Source organism: Choloepus didactylus, chromosome 7 (genome assembly GCF_015220235.1).
Source record: "Choloepus didactylus isolate mChoDid1 chromosome 7, mChoDid1.pri, whole genome shotgun sequence".
NCBI classification, from domain to species: Eukaryota; Metazoa; Chordata; class Mammalia; order Pilosa; family Megalonychidae; genus Choloepus; species Choloepus didactylus.
This window is the reverse complement of record NC_051313.1, coordinates 9,147,855-9,164,429: the sequence shown is the minus strand read 5'-3', so window position 1 is coordinate 9,164,429 and position 16,575 is coordinate 9,147,855. Positions and strand designations below refer to the sequence as shown.

At 43.1% G+C, this 16,575-nt stretch overlaps 1 protein-coding gene across 6 annotated transcripts in view; it reads right to left on the bottom strand.

Annotated features, from left to right (window-relative positions):
- The window catches only part of NHSL1 (NHS like 1), a 145,279-nt gene that overhangs the window by 33,809 nt on the left and 94,895 nt on the right, over positions 1-16,575 (bottom strand). For all 6 annotated transcript variants that reach the window (XM_037842177.1, XM_037842180.1, XM_037842176.1 and 3 more), the window contains exon 3: positions 11,222-11,349. In XM_037842177.1, coding sequence (XP_037698105.1) covers positions 11,222-11,349 — 128 coding nt within the window. The remainder of the gene's footprint in view (positions 1-11,221; positions 11,350-16,575) is intronic.

Below are 16,575 nucleotides of genomic sequence, written 5' to 3'. Positions count from 1 at the left end.
CAAAAGAAAAGCGACCCATCACATACAAAGAAAACGCGATAAGATTATGTGTGGATTTCTCAGTAGAAACCATCAAGGTGAGAAGGCAATGGCATGATATATTTAAGAAATTGAAAGAGAAAAACTGCCAACCAAGAATTCTATATCTGGCAAAACCGTCCTTCAAAAATAAGGGAAACTTTAAAATATTTTCAGACAAACTGACACTTGAGAGAGTTTGTGAACAAGAGACCTGCTCTACAAGAAATGCTAAAGGGAGCACTACAGGCAGATAGGAAAAGATAGGAGAGAGAGGTTTGGAGAATGTAGAAATGAAGACTATCAGTAAGGGTAAAAAGAGAGAAGAAAAATAAAAATAAAATAAGATATGACATATAAAATTCAAAAGACAAAATGGTAGACAGTAGACACTACACTGATTGAAATTAGCCAGAAACAAAAGGATGGATTCTGTATGGTCTCACTAGTATGGACTGACATTGATGAGCGAAATGTGTGAGTTGAGAACACAAGTCCTCAGGAGATAGAAAGAGGTTAGAGATCAGGCATTTGATGCTGAAGGAGTACAGAAGGTTCAACAAGATTGACTGTATAGATCTGGAAATGGAATGGATCATATAATAGTGTGTGATGGTAACACAATATTGTAAGTACTCTGAACAAAGATGTGTGTGAGTATAGTTGAAAGAGGAAGGCAAGGGGCATTTATGACACCAGAAGGAAAGACAGATGATAAAGACTCCAATTGTATAACTTAGTGAAACCTAGAGTGGTCAATGGTGGTGATTAAACGTACAAATATAAGAATGTTTTTAAATAGGGAGAACAAATGAATGTCAACATTGCAAGGTGTTGAAAACTGGATGGTATAGGGGAAAAATACAATGAATACAAAATAGATTTTATAGTTAATGGTAACACTGTAAGATGCTTCCACTAATTGTAACCAAGGCAATATATCAAAGCTAAATGCCTATAAGAGGGGGATATAATGGAGTGATATGGGATGCTAGGTTGTGGTGATATTGTCTGACCTTTTCATTGTATTTTATTTTAATTTTTCTTCTATCTGTTGTATTTTTATTCTTTATTTTTTCCCCTCATTTTCCTCTTTCTTTAGGGAAGAGATAGAAATATCCTCATATAGATTGCGGAGGTGAATGCATAATTATGTGATTATACTGGGAATCACTGTGTTTACTTAGGGTGGATTGTATGGTGTGTGAATAAAACTGTCAAAAAACAAAAAACAAAAAAAAAACAGGGATACAAGTGGTGGAGAAAATGTGGACAGAGGAATATACCTTTTCCCTGTTGGTAGGGAAATAGAATGGCATAGCCCAACTGGAGGGCAGTGTGTTGGTTCCACAGGAAGCTAACTATGGCACTGCCATATGGTTCTGCAACCCCGTTACTGGGTATATACTTGGAAGAACTGAGAGCAGGGACATGAGTGGACATTGCACACTGGTGTTCATGGCAGCCATATTCACGATTCACAATAGATGGAGGTAGCCTAAGGGTACATCGACTGATAAATGGAGTAGTGCCCTGTGGTGTGTACATACCATGGAATACTGAGCAGCGGCAAGAAGAAATGAAGTTGTGACATATGAATAGACATTAAGGATAGTATGTTGAATGAAATAAGCCAGAATCAAAAAGACAAACATTATAAAAGCCTCACTAATATGGACTAACTATAATGTACAAACTCTGAGAACTGAATTTGAGAGCACAGGTTATCAGGGGAAGGCTTATCGTAAAGGTCCCTAGATTGTAAGCTCTTACAGCAGTCACATCTATTCATGAGTTGCAATGGTTATCTCTAAATTCTGAGATGCTGAGCTGTTTGTGGATAATCTGGTTGGTCCCTGTAACTTTGGGTATCTGTGTGACACCTGAGACTCAGAACCAGAGTTCGGCAGCTATGAATGTCAGCATTGCCCTATACAGCAAATGTTAAAAAAGCTGACAAAGACGTCAGACTTCAATTAGAGATGTGAACGAAATGAACATGATTAGAACTAAGGTAAACCAGACTAAGGTAAAGGATGATACTGTCTGTGTTTTAAAACCACAACTTCTGTGTGAGACCAAAGGAAGAGATGCTAATTTGGTGCAAAATTTATACTTTCTGTAGCACACTATATAATTTAAATTGTATGGTCAGTTTATTCAAACACCATGATTACATGGAACCTGGAATGTTGAGAGCCGGCTGGTTTGTATAGGGTAGCATGAAACCCCAATACATTCCCGAATAATCTGGGCAGAGAGTAAGGAGTATTTGCAGGGCCCCCTTGAGGGCCTGGGGAAAAATGTGGAAACATGAAACTTCCCTACCTGGGGAATTCCTGATATTCTCGCAAGCATTGGAGACTACCATTGTAGTAGGCCAAGTCCTTGATCTTGGGGCTTGCCCTAATGAAGCTTGTTACTGCCAAGGAGAGGCTAAGCCTACTTATAATTGTGCCTAAAATTCACCCCCAGAGAACCTCTTTTTTTGCTCAGATGTAGCCTGTCTCTCTCTAAGCCAACTCAGCAGGTCAACTCACTGCCCTCACCCCTACATGGGACATGACTCCCAGGGGTGTAAATCGCCCTGGCAACGTGGGTCATGACTCTCGGGAATGAGCCGGAACCCAGCACTGTGGGATTGAGACAGCCTCCCTGCCTGACCAAAAGGTGGAAGGGAAATTAAACAAAATAAAGTTTCAGTGGCTGAGAGATCTCAAATGGAATTGAAAGGTCATTCTGGAGATTATTCTTATGCATTACATAGATATTCCTTTTTAAAAAAGTCTTTAGTGTACTAGAATAGCTAGAAGGAAATACCTGAAACTGCTGAACTGCAATCCAGTATGCTTGATTCATGAAGATGACTGTATAACTATATAGCTCATACACTGTGACTGTGTGATTGTGAAAACCTTGTGGCTCACACTCCCTTTATCCACTGTGTGGACAAATGAGTAGAAAAAAGGGGAACAAAAAGTAAATGAATAATAGGGGGGAAAAGGAGTATGAGATGTTCTGGGTGTTCTTTTTTACTTTTATTTTTATTTTTATTCTTATTTTTTGGAGTAGCGAAAATGTTCAAAAATTTATTGCAGTGATGAAGGCACAACTATGTGATGATACTGTGAATAACTGATTATACACTTTGAATAACTGTATGATATGTGAATATATCTCAATACAATTGCATTAAACATTTTTTTTTTTTTGCTGGATTTGGGGCCAAGACAGCTAAATTTCACCAAGTTCTAGAAGTATGCACTTACCTTTATTTTATTGAGTGTTTTATCAAGAATGGTTACTAAATTCTATCATACCTCTTCAACAGCTATGGTTTTGGTTATATGATTTTTTTCTTCCCTCATCTATTACCATGATCAATATATGATTAGACTGCCTAATACTGAACATTCTCTACATTAATATTGGAATAAACTCAAGTTGCTTTTGGAGAATTCACCTGTTAATGAGCTGCAAGATTGTGTTTGCAAATGTCTCATTTATTGCTTACACTGATTCTCACTCAGCCCATCTTTTTCAGATTTTGGCATCAGTGTTAGAATAATTCATTTTAAAAACCTGCACCCTTTCTTTTTCTTTGCTCTGGATCAGTTTCAATAGCATTGGACTTACCTATTCTTTAAAGGTTTTAGTAGAATCCCCCTGTGAAACGTTGTGGGCTTGGTGCTTTTTTTCAGTTTGGTGCAAATCTTTGATAGAATTTCTCTTTTTTCCCACAGAAACCAGTCTGTTAGGATATTCTCTCTTCTAGGGTCAGTTTTGATACATTACATAAATTAGAAAACAGTTTGCACATTATCTATAGATCTCGCATCTAACAAAAGATGATATATTTGATTTCATTCTTAAATTATAAAATCCTACGCGAAAAAAAATGTGTAATTTCCTGCCAGCTACACCACCCAAGCAAACCCCTTACGGTTCTGCGAGCCTAACCCTAACCCCCAGCCGCCCTCCGGCACTGCCCCTGCTCTCGTCCTCGGTGAACTCGGTATCCCCGGTCCCTTCCAGCAGCTTCTCTGATCCGCAACCCTGCCTCGGTGGCCCACTCCCACGAGCAAATGTCTCGTTCCGTGACACCTGAGTCGGGATGCCGGAGCCGGCTCAGGACATAGCAGTCCTATGAATATGCCGGAGGAGTGAGAAAAATAAGGAATCAAGAATACATCTAGGTTTTGACTTTAGCAACTGGCAGAATGGAGCCACACACTGCTGAGGGGCCGAGTAAGATGAGGCCTGAGAATTAACTATTAGATCTGGCAAAGTGGAGGTGACTGGCGGACTTAACGAGAACAGTTTTGTTTGCAAGCTGGGGATAAAAGTCTGCTTGGAGTGGGTTCAAAGAGATTGTGAGGAGAGGGAGTGGAGACAGCAAGTCTAGACAGTTCTTTGGAGAAGTTCTGCCACAAACAGGGACGGAAATACCGGTAGAAGTTGGAGGGGGATGAAAGGTCAAAGGACGCCTTCTTCAAGAAGCGAGAAAACAGCGTGTGTGTGAAATGACGGTCAGGAGGCAGCAGAGAGAGACAACATTATGCCAACGAGAGCGGGCTGAACTGCAGGACTGAAGCCCTGGGCAGGTACTGGGTGCCTCCTGTGTGCCAGGCCCTTGGGGTACAGCAGAGAGGAAAGCAGTGAGGGCCGCCTGCCCGTGGTGGCAGCAGGAAAGGGGCCGTCCACCCAGGAAGGGATGCGGGCAGGTGGGCAGGCCTGGCCGAGGACACATATACCCTCTGGTGGCTTTTACTTTCCCAGTGCACCAAAGAGGAGGGACAGTATCTTAGAGTAAAGCACAGAAAGGGGTGGTTGGAGATTTCAGGGGTGAGGTAAAGGCTTGAAATATAATTTGGGAGATGGAAGAATGAACTGACGCTGACAGGGTGGGATTGCTGGCTGGCACCACAGCTTTGGGACCGTGTATGTACAGAGAGAGATCAGGCTTTAACACAGAGCAGGGGGGGAGCTGGATTAAACCAGGGATGCGACTCCAGGGAACGACGGCAGAAGAGCTGGGGGCCAGTCAGAGCTGAACGTGTGTGTAAAGAAGCAAGTGAATGATGGACTGGAGCACAAGCCAGGACAGGCCAAGTGAGGGTGAGAAGCAGGTGGTGGACAGTAAAAAGGGAAGAGTTGACAGATTAGAATTGCTGACAGATTAATAATTTTTGGAATGGGATTCTAGAAAGATCTTGCCGGAATGGTGGTAGATGGAGTCATCCTTCACCAAATCCAGCAGCATCCACTTTCAAAATACACCGTCCCAGCCCCGTCTTCCATCTCTAGCCTGGGTGACGGCAACAGCCTCCGGCTCAGCCTCCACCTCCACCCCCAAGGTCTGCCCTCCACTGGGTGACGAATCACATTAACAAGTGAGTCAGCCCGTGCTATTGCCCTCCCCAGTGCCCCCCACAACAATTCCCAATTCAATCCCCCCATCCCACCCAGGAACAACCAATCCGAAGTCCTCATCGTGGCCAGCGAGGCCCCACAACCCTGGGCTGTCTTCCCGTGGACTTCACTCTCCCCACTGGGGCTCTGGTGTGGACACGCCGAGACAACCCCATTACTGCCCCCAGACCTTCGCTCTTGCTCTGCTTTCTAGCAAGTTCTAGAAAGTTCTTCCCCAGATGAACTCCACACGTGGAGCCCCCACCCTTCACTCAGAACTGCTCCAAGGATGCCCTCAGAGGATGCACCTCCAACACACGATCTAAAGCTCAGGCCCTGCTGCGCTGTAACTCTCCTTACTGCTTTAATTCAGAACACTCATCACCACCTGGAGTTAGGTTACACAAGTTCGCTTATATCATTTTCCCTCACAAGTATAGAAGCTTCTGGAAAGCACACCTGATGGGTGATCGGGCTCATTGGAGGTGCTGAATAAATACTTATTGAGGAAATGCATGAACGAACAGCCTGTTGAAGCAATCTCAGAGACCAATCTTGCTCCACTCCCCACTTTCTAATGCATAAAGCTATGCCCAGAAGGACCAAGCAAGCCAGCCAAAGGAACACAGCAAGGGGCAGGGCGAAGACTCAAAATCTGCCTCCCAGCTCCGGGAGGGCCACCATCTCTCAGCTCCATCTATACTCCCCCTTCCTCGCCAATCACGCACCGTCTTGTCGTTTAGGTCCTCAGTAGCTCTCATGGGTTGTGAGAGCCATGTACGGATTTCTCTGCTCTGTCTACTCTCTCCCAAGCCCTCCCCCATTTCCTGCCTGCCCTAGTCAGAAGAATTCTCTTTCACATGCTTCTACATGCGAGACACTTTCCGCAGCACGCAACGCACAAATCTTTTTATTCTAATTAGCTCGTCTGAGTGCTGTAAGGCCCTTGAAGTGAGGACAAATACCTTGTCAATCTCTGCATTTTGCAGTGTCTGCTGTACAGCACACGCTTAGGAAACGTTTCTCACACTGACTGCCTGCTCTTCCTGGAAAGTTCCTCTCCAACTGCCCTGCACGGCTCCCTCGTTCAACCCCACCACCTCTCTGCTTCACTGATCCTCTAAGGTGAAACTGCAACTGCCCTGTCTGTGCCAGATTGCATTTTGCACCCTAGCAATCTTAGTCTGAAGCCGTATTCCTGTGGATGTGAGTGCATTCGTAAACAGGACCTTTGAGGGTGTTATTTTCAGGTAAGGTGGGCATTCATCCCCATGACTGGAAGCCTTATAAACAGAAGACATCAGAGCACTGCACACAGGAGCCGGAAGCTGGAAGTCAGCAGAAACCACAAAGAGCAGACACAAGGAAGGAGAGATGGCCACGTGACGGGAAGCAGACGTGCAGGTCAGAGAACACTCAGGATTGCAGCAAGCCAGGGCCAGGACACTACGGACTCCCGTGAGAAAGCACGGCCTTGCTGACGCCTTGACTTTGGCCTTCCTGCTTGTGAAACCAAGAGACAATATACGCTCGTTGTTCAAGCGAACCCACTGCATGGTATTTGTCATGGCAGCCTGGCAATCTAAGACTGTCCTCTCACTCTCGTGCTTTCTCTTGCTCCGGACACACGCCACTTCTCGGCACAGCCTCACCACTGACCCACTCTGTCTTCCCCGGGAATCAAAGCTGCGCTTAGGGCAGGGCTCTCTTCAGTCTGGTTCGCTGTTGAATGAATGAGCCAGCCAGGCGGCCGATCGCCAGCTATGTCCCACGTGGGGAGGCTCACAGGAGACCCTCGCTGTGGCCTGAAGACCCTCCCACGCCAGCTAGGGAGAGGGTTCTACGAGGAGTGGGAGAGACAGGACAAGGACCCACGGTGGTTCTTTTCCACGTCAATGCCAGGCCCATCGCTGAGAAGCAGCCAGAAGCCTTGTTAACTTTCTATCGTTCAGAAGGAAACAAAAGCATATTCTTTGGCAGAGGGCACTGCAAGTAATCCAATAGTCATGAACATACAAAAGATGGAAGAGGCGCTCTTAGATCACTCGACTGGATACGGAATGGTGGGATGGCAAATGGATGCTTCACCACTCCACAGAACCAAGAACCTGCAGGAGTTAATACAACATCGGATGAGGCAGCACAACAGAGGAAAGTGCTGAGCTGCAGGGGAGGGAGGGAGGGAGAAAAGGAGGGACAGGAGAGGAAGAATGGGAAGATGTGAATTAGCAAAAACACACACACAAAATAAAAACCTTTGTTAAAAGGGGCACATTCACAATACACATACACTATTTTTAAAAGCCAAGAAATCTGACAGCTGGGGACATCCTTTCTTTTCCTACGAGTCTGGATTACAGTAGTCATATTATTCAAATGTGCAGCTCAAATTCTGTTGTTCCCATGACATGCCTCCAATCCATGGATCAGTCATGGTTAATTGTTTATTAACAACGAAGGTGGCCTTGCAATGTCCCTTAGCCGTGTGGCCTGTCAAGGCTGACATTTCTGAAGAACGAGAGAAGGATGGCCATGCACGAGTGAGAATGCAGACCATTCAAGGGAGCGTCCAGACTCTGAAAGTGAGGATAAATTCCCGTAGGTCACGGGCACTCGGGTATTGTTGGACCTAGTGGTCTTTACTCCACCGAGCACAGTTGGATCAGATCAATCAAGTTAACAGAAAAAAAACAACAATGAATTATGATTAATAAATACTATTTCAAACCAGCTTCCCTTTTCCATGGCTTATATCTGCTTTTCAAGAGTTATAATTAACTAGCACACAAAAATGTCCTTCTGGCCCAGTTAAACCTTGTGTTCACAGGAAAAGCTCTAGCCCAATCCTGATTTATTATTTCAGACCCCATCAGCCTGTAGAAAAACAGATGATCAGCAACATAAGCATAAAGTACATTTATGAAATTATTTGTTAAGAACAGTAATTCAGAGGTATTTTGAAATTCACAAAGAAATATGCTAAAACTGAACGTAAATTTTTGGCAAGATTAATCTTTCATGAAAGCCATTTAAAGGGGCGATAAGCTTGAAGTCTTAGGATGAAATTATTCTAATGAATGAAAGAGAATTAAGTTTTAAGATAGAATGAGAAAGCTACTGGTGCTAACTGGCATTTGTTAAAGCTAACACACTGCCATTTGCCTATCTATCTCGTTTGAGCCAAATCCTAATAAAAAGCCATTATGAAGAATAATTTGTTCTTAGTAAATTATTTTAATTCATGTTTACATATTCAGAAATCCATAGTTGCGGTTAATTATACTTTACAAACTTGACAGCAAAATTTCAGATGATCAAAACAACCTTTTTAAGCTTGAAACAACATTATAAAAGGCAACAAGTACAGAGTTACTAGATGGTATAATATGCTAGCTGATATTTAATTAATACATAATCTAACACATAATTTATAATTAACTAGTACATTAGAGATGTATATTTGATAGCCCCAAAGGATAATTTGATGTTTATCTTATTCTGAAACAAATTTCTTAGCAGAAATTGCCTTAAGTAGACATTCAAACCCAATTTAAAAATCCTGGATATAATTCAACTGGCTTCTATATATTTAAAAAGAAATAAAAACAGTTCCCCTTAAATATCACTAACAATTTATCCCAAGGATTTCAAAACACTTTCTATCCAGAACATGTATGAAACTATCATTAACCTGAATTTTTAAAAATCACAAAAATAACAAAAAAGTACTTACGTTACACAAGTAACAAAAATCTTAGAGTGGTGAAGGAAGCTAAGATTTGCAGGTGCCTCTGTGCTTTTGTGAGGGCCGAGAGAGGGGGAGGACCGCAAGTCCAGGTCCTCTAGCTGAGCCTGAGCCAGGCCGAGGTCGTGGGGACCCAGCAGGGCCCAGAAGGCAGCTCTCCTCCGGCTCGTGGCCCAGTGGGATCCTCAGGGCTCCAAACTCCGCCATGTCAAAGAAGGAAGCATGTGGGAGTCCCACGAGCACCTTCTACCTCCTGCCTAGTGAGCCCAGCGCTGCCCATCACCCAGAGGTCCTTATTACAAGACGCTTATGCCTATTAGACTGGGCCGCGTCACCTCATGTCACGGGAAGGAGGATACGATGGGTTCCCCCTATGCGCGCTGGTTATTCTCTAAAGAGTCACCATGAAGGAGGGATTCGCAAATGCTGAGCCATCACTCGTGGGGAAATGCAAAGACAGGTTCCTGTGAAGGTCTCCCCACAAGATGTTTGTCAACCGATCCATACTTGACCTTGTTTTAGGTGTGTCTCTAGCTAATACCTTATTTCAGACACACTGTTGATTCGTTAACACAGAACTCATGGCCAAAGGCACCGTAACTCACGCCTGAACGAAGCCTGTCTGAGACACGGATCTTCTCCATGAGGCACCTCACAGCCCCATGCTTAGGAACACTACACAGCACTTCAGCACTGCACCTGGAGTCCATTTTAAAAAGCAAAATTGCAAACAAAAGGCACAGAAATGAGAAAACGGCACTAAACAGACCACGAGAAGGGCTGAAACCAGAGGGCAGAGCGTTGCGTCATCTGGCCTTAGCTGAGAATGTACATGCCGGGCCACGCAAATTTCTCACTGCTCTGCGCAAGTCTGAGAATGGCTGTGCACGCGCTAAGAGTTTTGATTTTGGGATTTATTGGTAAATTCACAAATATGGAATCTGCAAATAATGAGAAATGATTGTATTTACACATGTTCTTTTCACCATGATAATGCATTGACTCATTTTTGACATGAGAGGAGCCTGTTTTCTCAGGGGTAAGGATCTATCGATACCAATCCACACGCATCTGGGAGACGGCTGCTCGGAGGTGGGGCTGTGGCAACGGCACCCAAGACGAGAAACTAGTCCATACAGCCTTAACTACCCTCGGATTTGAGCATCATGCTAAGCAAATAGTTGTAATAATTTAGAAACCGGGTTTCCACTTTTCCCCAGACCTTAGGGTGCTGTTGAACTAATGCATCTCTGCCACCAGGGGCTCCACGGCTCTTGGGCACCCCAACTTGAGCAGCCACACCCCACCTAGGAAACATCTCTACTTCACGGGGCCCCACTATAAACGGAGATTTCCTCCTTCCCTGAGCATCAGTGTAAGGCTAAGAAATATCTGGATTTTAAAAATCTCACTTTACAATTAATTTTCTGGCTTCTCTTTTCCTTACCTATGCCAACAAAAGAAAAATGAAATGGGTTTTAAAATTAAAGACCAGACTAATTTTGAAACAGCTGCTTTCTCTGTTATAGTAAGAGACTTTCTTTGTATGTTTCAGAATCCCAAGGGACTAACCTAATACGTGAAAATATCTTTAAAGAAATATGAAAAAGACTGTGATTAAAAACCTGGGCCCAATCTTCATTAGAAGGACAAAAATTTAAGGTAGCAATGGCCCATTTTCAACCAACTGTTAAAATACTACCCTTTTCTCTGACTTTACCTATTTGAGGAAAAGAATAACAAATTTTAATAATGTTCTCTACCCATATCACATTTTTGTATGGACCTCATTCCACCGAAAGTTCTTAGACTAATTAAAAATAGTGTCTGAACTAAACCTTGCTCATCAAACCTTAATTTGTTTAAGGAATTCCAGGGTCAGTCCATCACCTAATAAAACACATTTTTTCGTGTGCATTTAGTACTGAGAAAATACTAAAAACACTAAAAGATAAACTTTATTCTGATTTCACCAGGTTTTCCACTTCTGTCCTTTTTCTGTTCTGGGATCCGATCTGCGATGCATGTTGAATTTAGCAGCCTTACCTTTTGGTCCGTCTCCTCATCCTCATCTTGGTAATCGAGGCCAAGCGGGCTGGAGCTGGCGGAGAAGGTGGGTCCCTGAGAGTAATACTGAGAACTCCGATAGCCGTCCCGCCGCAGAGCATCACATTCTGGGGGGGACAAGAGGGACAGGGAGAGAGCACACGAGAATCAAACATGAGCATTTGCCTCACCCCTCCCCCATGAACCTTTTCTTGGCATAATAAGATTTCGAAATAACTGACAATATAAATAATGAAAATAACAATGAAAACAACAAGGAATTCTTAGTCCCCGCTGTATGCGTGCTAATAGATGTGACATGGATCATCTCGTTTAGAGCACACAACCACCCTCTGAAATGGATACTATACACATGGCAATGCAAGTTTACGGTAATTTAATTATTCATCCAGGAATGCTGGGCGAGTAAGCAGTGGACTCAGAACTTGAACCCAGGGCATTAATTATTATCCTATATACTATGTTATACCACACATGCGCGCACTCGTGGTAATTTTTGACACAAGACCAGCATTTCCACACAAAAAAAGGACATGCGATTTTTGTGCTATGTTTGTTTCTTTGGCTGGAAGACGGATGTGACAGCACTGGCTATAATTCCCCCACTTTGGTCTTAGTTCTCAGTTTAACTTGGGTGGCAAAGGGGCTGACAGCCACTGTGGACTTCCACTTGAACCTGGGGGTGAGGGTGCAGCCTGGCGAGCCTACGGGGCTGGCAGGGGACACTGGCCATTTGCGGAAAGAGCGATTCTGTCCGAGGAGAGACAGTCACATCGACTGCACTCACGAGACTGGCACACACATCAGTGAGGGGACAAAAAGTCTCCAACTGGAGTCTACAAAAATCGCATTTTCTTTTGTTACTTTCCATCCTGCTTTGACCTCACAGTGGGAATGGATAGAGGTTTCCAATCCAGAACTGCAAATCAGATTTTTAAAAAAGATTCCCATGGAAATAAAAGTCATGAGGCTCTATCAGAATGCCAAACTAACTAAAAAATGCATACATAATCATAAGATAGCCAAATAACACTGCCCCAGATACTTAAGAGCTGAAAGATTTGTGGCTGGGCTGGCAACCACTCATATTATCAACTAAAATGGAAATTTTTGTAGATTTCTGAAGCTTCCAGAAATGACATATTTTTTCATGAGTATTTACTCACATGAATCTAACCTTTTTTGATAGAAAATATTTTCACACTTTCTCCAACATTGGACACTTTCTCTAAAACAATAAATAGTACAATTAGAGTTTGTATTCTCACTCAGCAGAGATAAATGTTACATAAGTATCATTGGTAGTTTTCAAACTGGCTCTCTGCAGAATGCTGGGCTTCTGTAAATATTAAGACATGATTTTATCTCAATAACTACCTTAAAGCCAAGATAAAAAATAGCTCCCAAGCTCAAAAGTTTTACACTCTGAATTTTAATACAATGCAGGGAATTAATTCATTATCTTGTGCTGCTAAGTTAACTTCACCACATAAAACTATTCCTGCTAGCTCTGTAAAACTGACGTGTCCCAAGGATTCAAGGATATACCTTGTAAAACAAACTAACAAAACTGTTATCACTTGCAGCTACTTATCTAAGTAATTCAGGGTTTTCCAAAACTCAAGAAACAGAACAGGATAAAGGGGAGGTCTAGGCCTTTTAAGACTAAATCCTTCTGTTGTTCAAACAGATTACTTTGAAAAATCTGATTCATACAGATGAATTCATACAAGGCACCAAGTGGGGGGGAACATTGGATAAGATAATTTGTAAAGACAATATTGGTTCTGAGATCCTTGGCAATACTATTCAAAATAGCCAAAATGACCTGAATGCATTAAATCTTCAAAGACTGAAATAGTGCAAAATTGTTAGGCATACGTTAAACAAATGGAAGGTTGGCAGTTATCTGTACTTCCAGTGTGTCACCTTTCTGAGCCCAGTTTAAAAGACAGTGCATCTTTTCCTACTGTGTGGTTTAATATTTACATTACAGAATTGCTTAAATAGCAGTATAACACATGAAAAATGATGCTGGATTAAGATAAAGCTGGATCGTGGCAGACGACATATATATACTCTTATCCAGCTTCTAAAATCCAGTAAACTCATCCAATTTTATTGTCACTTGTCTTATTCCAACCCTAGAGGAAATCTAGGAAAAATTCCTTTTGTCAAGTTGTAAGAGATCTCAGTTTCTTAAATGACCTTGTTCATTAAAAACTGTCTGTACATATAGGTAAGAGCAAGCCATTATGAACAAGCAAAGATTTTTTAATATTAAAATGAGACTGCAGGCAAAGCATAATTAAAGCCAGGTCTGGCCAGCTGCTACAGGCTGGGAGCAGAAAAGCAGGTGAAAAAGATCCACCTCACATGCTTGATGCGAAACGGTTAGCAACTTAGCACAAGGCGGTGTTACTGCTACCATACTGTGTCACAGTGCTGCTCAGAAAAACTTATCCCTGTTCCTTGCATCCTCTGCTCTGTTGGGAAAACCACAAATGCTCTCCTCCTTGCTTTCATGGAGGCCAAACCCTTTTCTTTAGTGCAGGGACAATGGAAAAACTTTTCTTGGCACACTAATGTTTTAAATATAGAAGAAAAAAAAATGATATCATAGAACGAGATGGTCACCAGATCATCTCATAAATTTCCTACTGCCCTAGCCTCCAAAACTTCACTGCATGCAGCTATTCTTTAGACTCCCCATTTTAATATTTGAGACATGTTTAGGGAGTCTACTGCAAGAAGCTTTAAATAGTTATTTTCCAAAATAATTTTCTCTACTGGAACACGTCGATTTCCACTTTCGATGTTGTTCTTCCTAAATTTACTCACTTACTCATAATGAGCTAGAATATGCACCAGTTACAACAGTTCCAAAATCTCAGTGCTTAAAACAGCCAGATGCTTCTTCCTAGTTCGTTCTCCTCATCCAGGCAGAGCTGGCTCAGCAGCCGGCAGGTGGAAGGCACAGGTAGGCACAAGTCCCCTGTACTTCCTGTTTCACGTGGCTGTGATTAGGACACGGAGCCTCTCACACGGGCTCCACAACTTCTGCCCAGAGATCACAGGCATTAGTTTGGCTCCTACTCCATTGAACAAAACAAGCAATGGGGCAATTCCTAACCTCAAAGGCGAAAGAGAAGTACAATCCCATCACATGCACAAGAAGGGGAAAATTGGAATATTCCACAACAGCTCCAATGACACCACCAGAGAGAGAACACTGAGTCCAGATTCTTGTTCTCTATTTCCCCAAGACTTACTTGAATATTGGTTTCCAATCCCTCTTGAGTGAGGTCGAGAGGCTTGTGGTGTGGAATTTGCAACCACAAATGAAAAGCTACCCTGCCCTGCTTTAGTAATAGAAGGTGAATTCCTGGGAGGAACTCCAAAGGGAGTTTGGAATCCAGATAGGCATGTCACTTCTTATAATCTGTGAGACCTTGGGGACAGCATTTTAACCTCCTGGGGACTCAGATTCCACCTTTGTAAAATGGGAACAAGACTTCCTCATGGAAAGCTGTAGCGAGATTCGTGCAACAAATCTTTCCCGAGTGCTCTGAGCCAGATACAGTATCAGGCCCCACAAGAGACATGATGCAAATCACATCTGAGCTTTGCATGGCCCCTCCACGTGGCAGGAACACAAACAATGGTTGTTGCTGTCACAATTTACCACATAAGCCATAACTATCCCCAAACTCTGGCAATTTTAAAAGCCAGTAAGTAATCATATAATGAGATTTGCATGGCTGCACAATTCTTTTTTTGATTGCACCATTCTCACCAGCCTTTAGCTACATTGTTACCAAACATCATGTGGCCACAAGAGAAGGTCACTCTGGGATTCTCTCACTGTTGGTGGTTTTAAGAAACATCTGTGGGAATCAAAGTAATCCCCAATTCTGCGGAGGATCTGAGTAAAAACTGCTATGCTCTGAGTGTTTCTAACACCTCACAATTCAAAATAGACCAGAAAAACCTGCATTGATCTGGCTGACTTAAGAATTTATAAGTTATTATCAAATTGATTGCATATAGCATGAAGCCTTGTACTTGGGAGTACTTTTCTTAGATGGAAAGGGTATCAGCCAGATGCTTAATAAATATTCTTGAGATATTGTAACTGCTAAAACAAGGAGAGGAGAGGACCTCAGATCTTTCACGTCTGAAAGTCTGGAATGACCAAGACTCTAAAACATGGAAGAAATTGATGAGGATCCTCATGGAAATAGAGGTGAGCAGCAATCCTCCTTGGTAGGCGCGTCAGGCCATTGTGGGAGGAAACACGAAGGGCATCGGGAGTTTCCTACATGGGCAGCTGTGAGACTCTGGGCATAAAATGTCTCCATCAGTTTGCTGGTTTGGATGTATTATGTCCCCCCAAACCCCATTACCTTTGATGCAGTCTTGTGTGGGCAAGAAATGTATTGGTGGTGATTGGGTTGGAGACTTTTGATTGGATGTTTCCGTGGAGATATGATCACTCAACCACAGGTGAGATCTATATAAGCTCAGACAGAAGAAGCGAGCTTGCTATAGCCAAGAGGGACACTATGAAGAATGCACAGGAGCTGAGAGAGAGCTGCAAATGAGAGACAGTTTGAAGATGGCCGTTGAAAGTAGACTCTTGCTCCGGAGAAGCTAAGAGAGGACAAACATCCCAAGAGCAACTAAGAGTGACATTCTGAAGAGGAGCTGCAGCCTAGAGAGGAACGTCCTGGGAGAAAGCCATTTTGAAACCAGAACTCTGGAGCAGACGCCAGCCACGTGCCTCCCCAGCTAACAGAGGTTTTCCGGACACCATTGGCCATCCTCCAGTGAAGGTACCTGATTGTTGATGACTCACCTTGGACACTTTATGGCCTTAAGACTGTAACTTTGTAACCAAATTGGCCCCCTTTATAAAAGCTGATTCATTTCTGGTGTTTTGCATTCCGGCAGCATTAGCAAACCAGAATAATCAGCCACAGGGAGTCATCGCTAAGGTTCCAAGAAAAGTTACTCCGTGTGGTGGGGAAGAGTGAGATACAGCAACAGTCCTCAGCAGTCACAGTAGTAACAACTGCACAGCAGTAGCTTTGACTTTGATGGAGGGCTTCCAATGAATCAGCCACTGGTCTGGCACCTTCCATAAAGTAAGTCATTTACTCTTCACAAGGACGTGAAGAGGTGGGGATTATTATTATCCACACTTTACAGGTGGAAACTTTGAGACACAACAAAAGAAACTTGCTCCACCTGGCAGAGCCCAGGTTAGGGTGCAGGTGACCTGGCCCAAAGCTGGCTTCCTGCGGGAGGTAACAACTTCCTGAGGATGATGA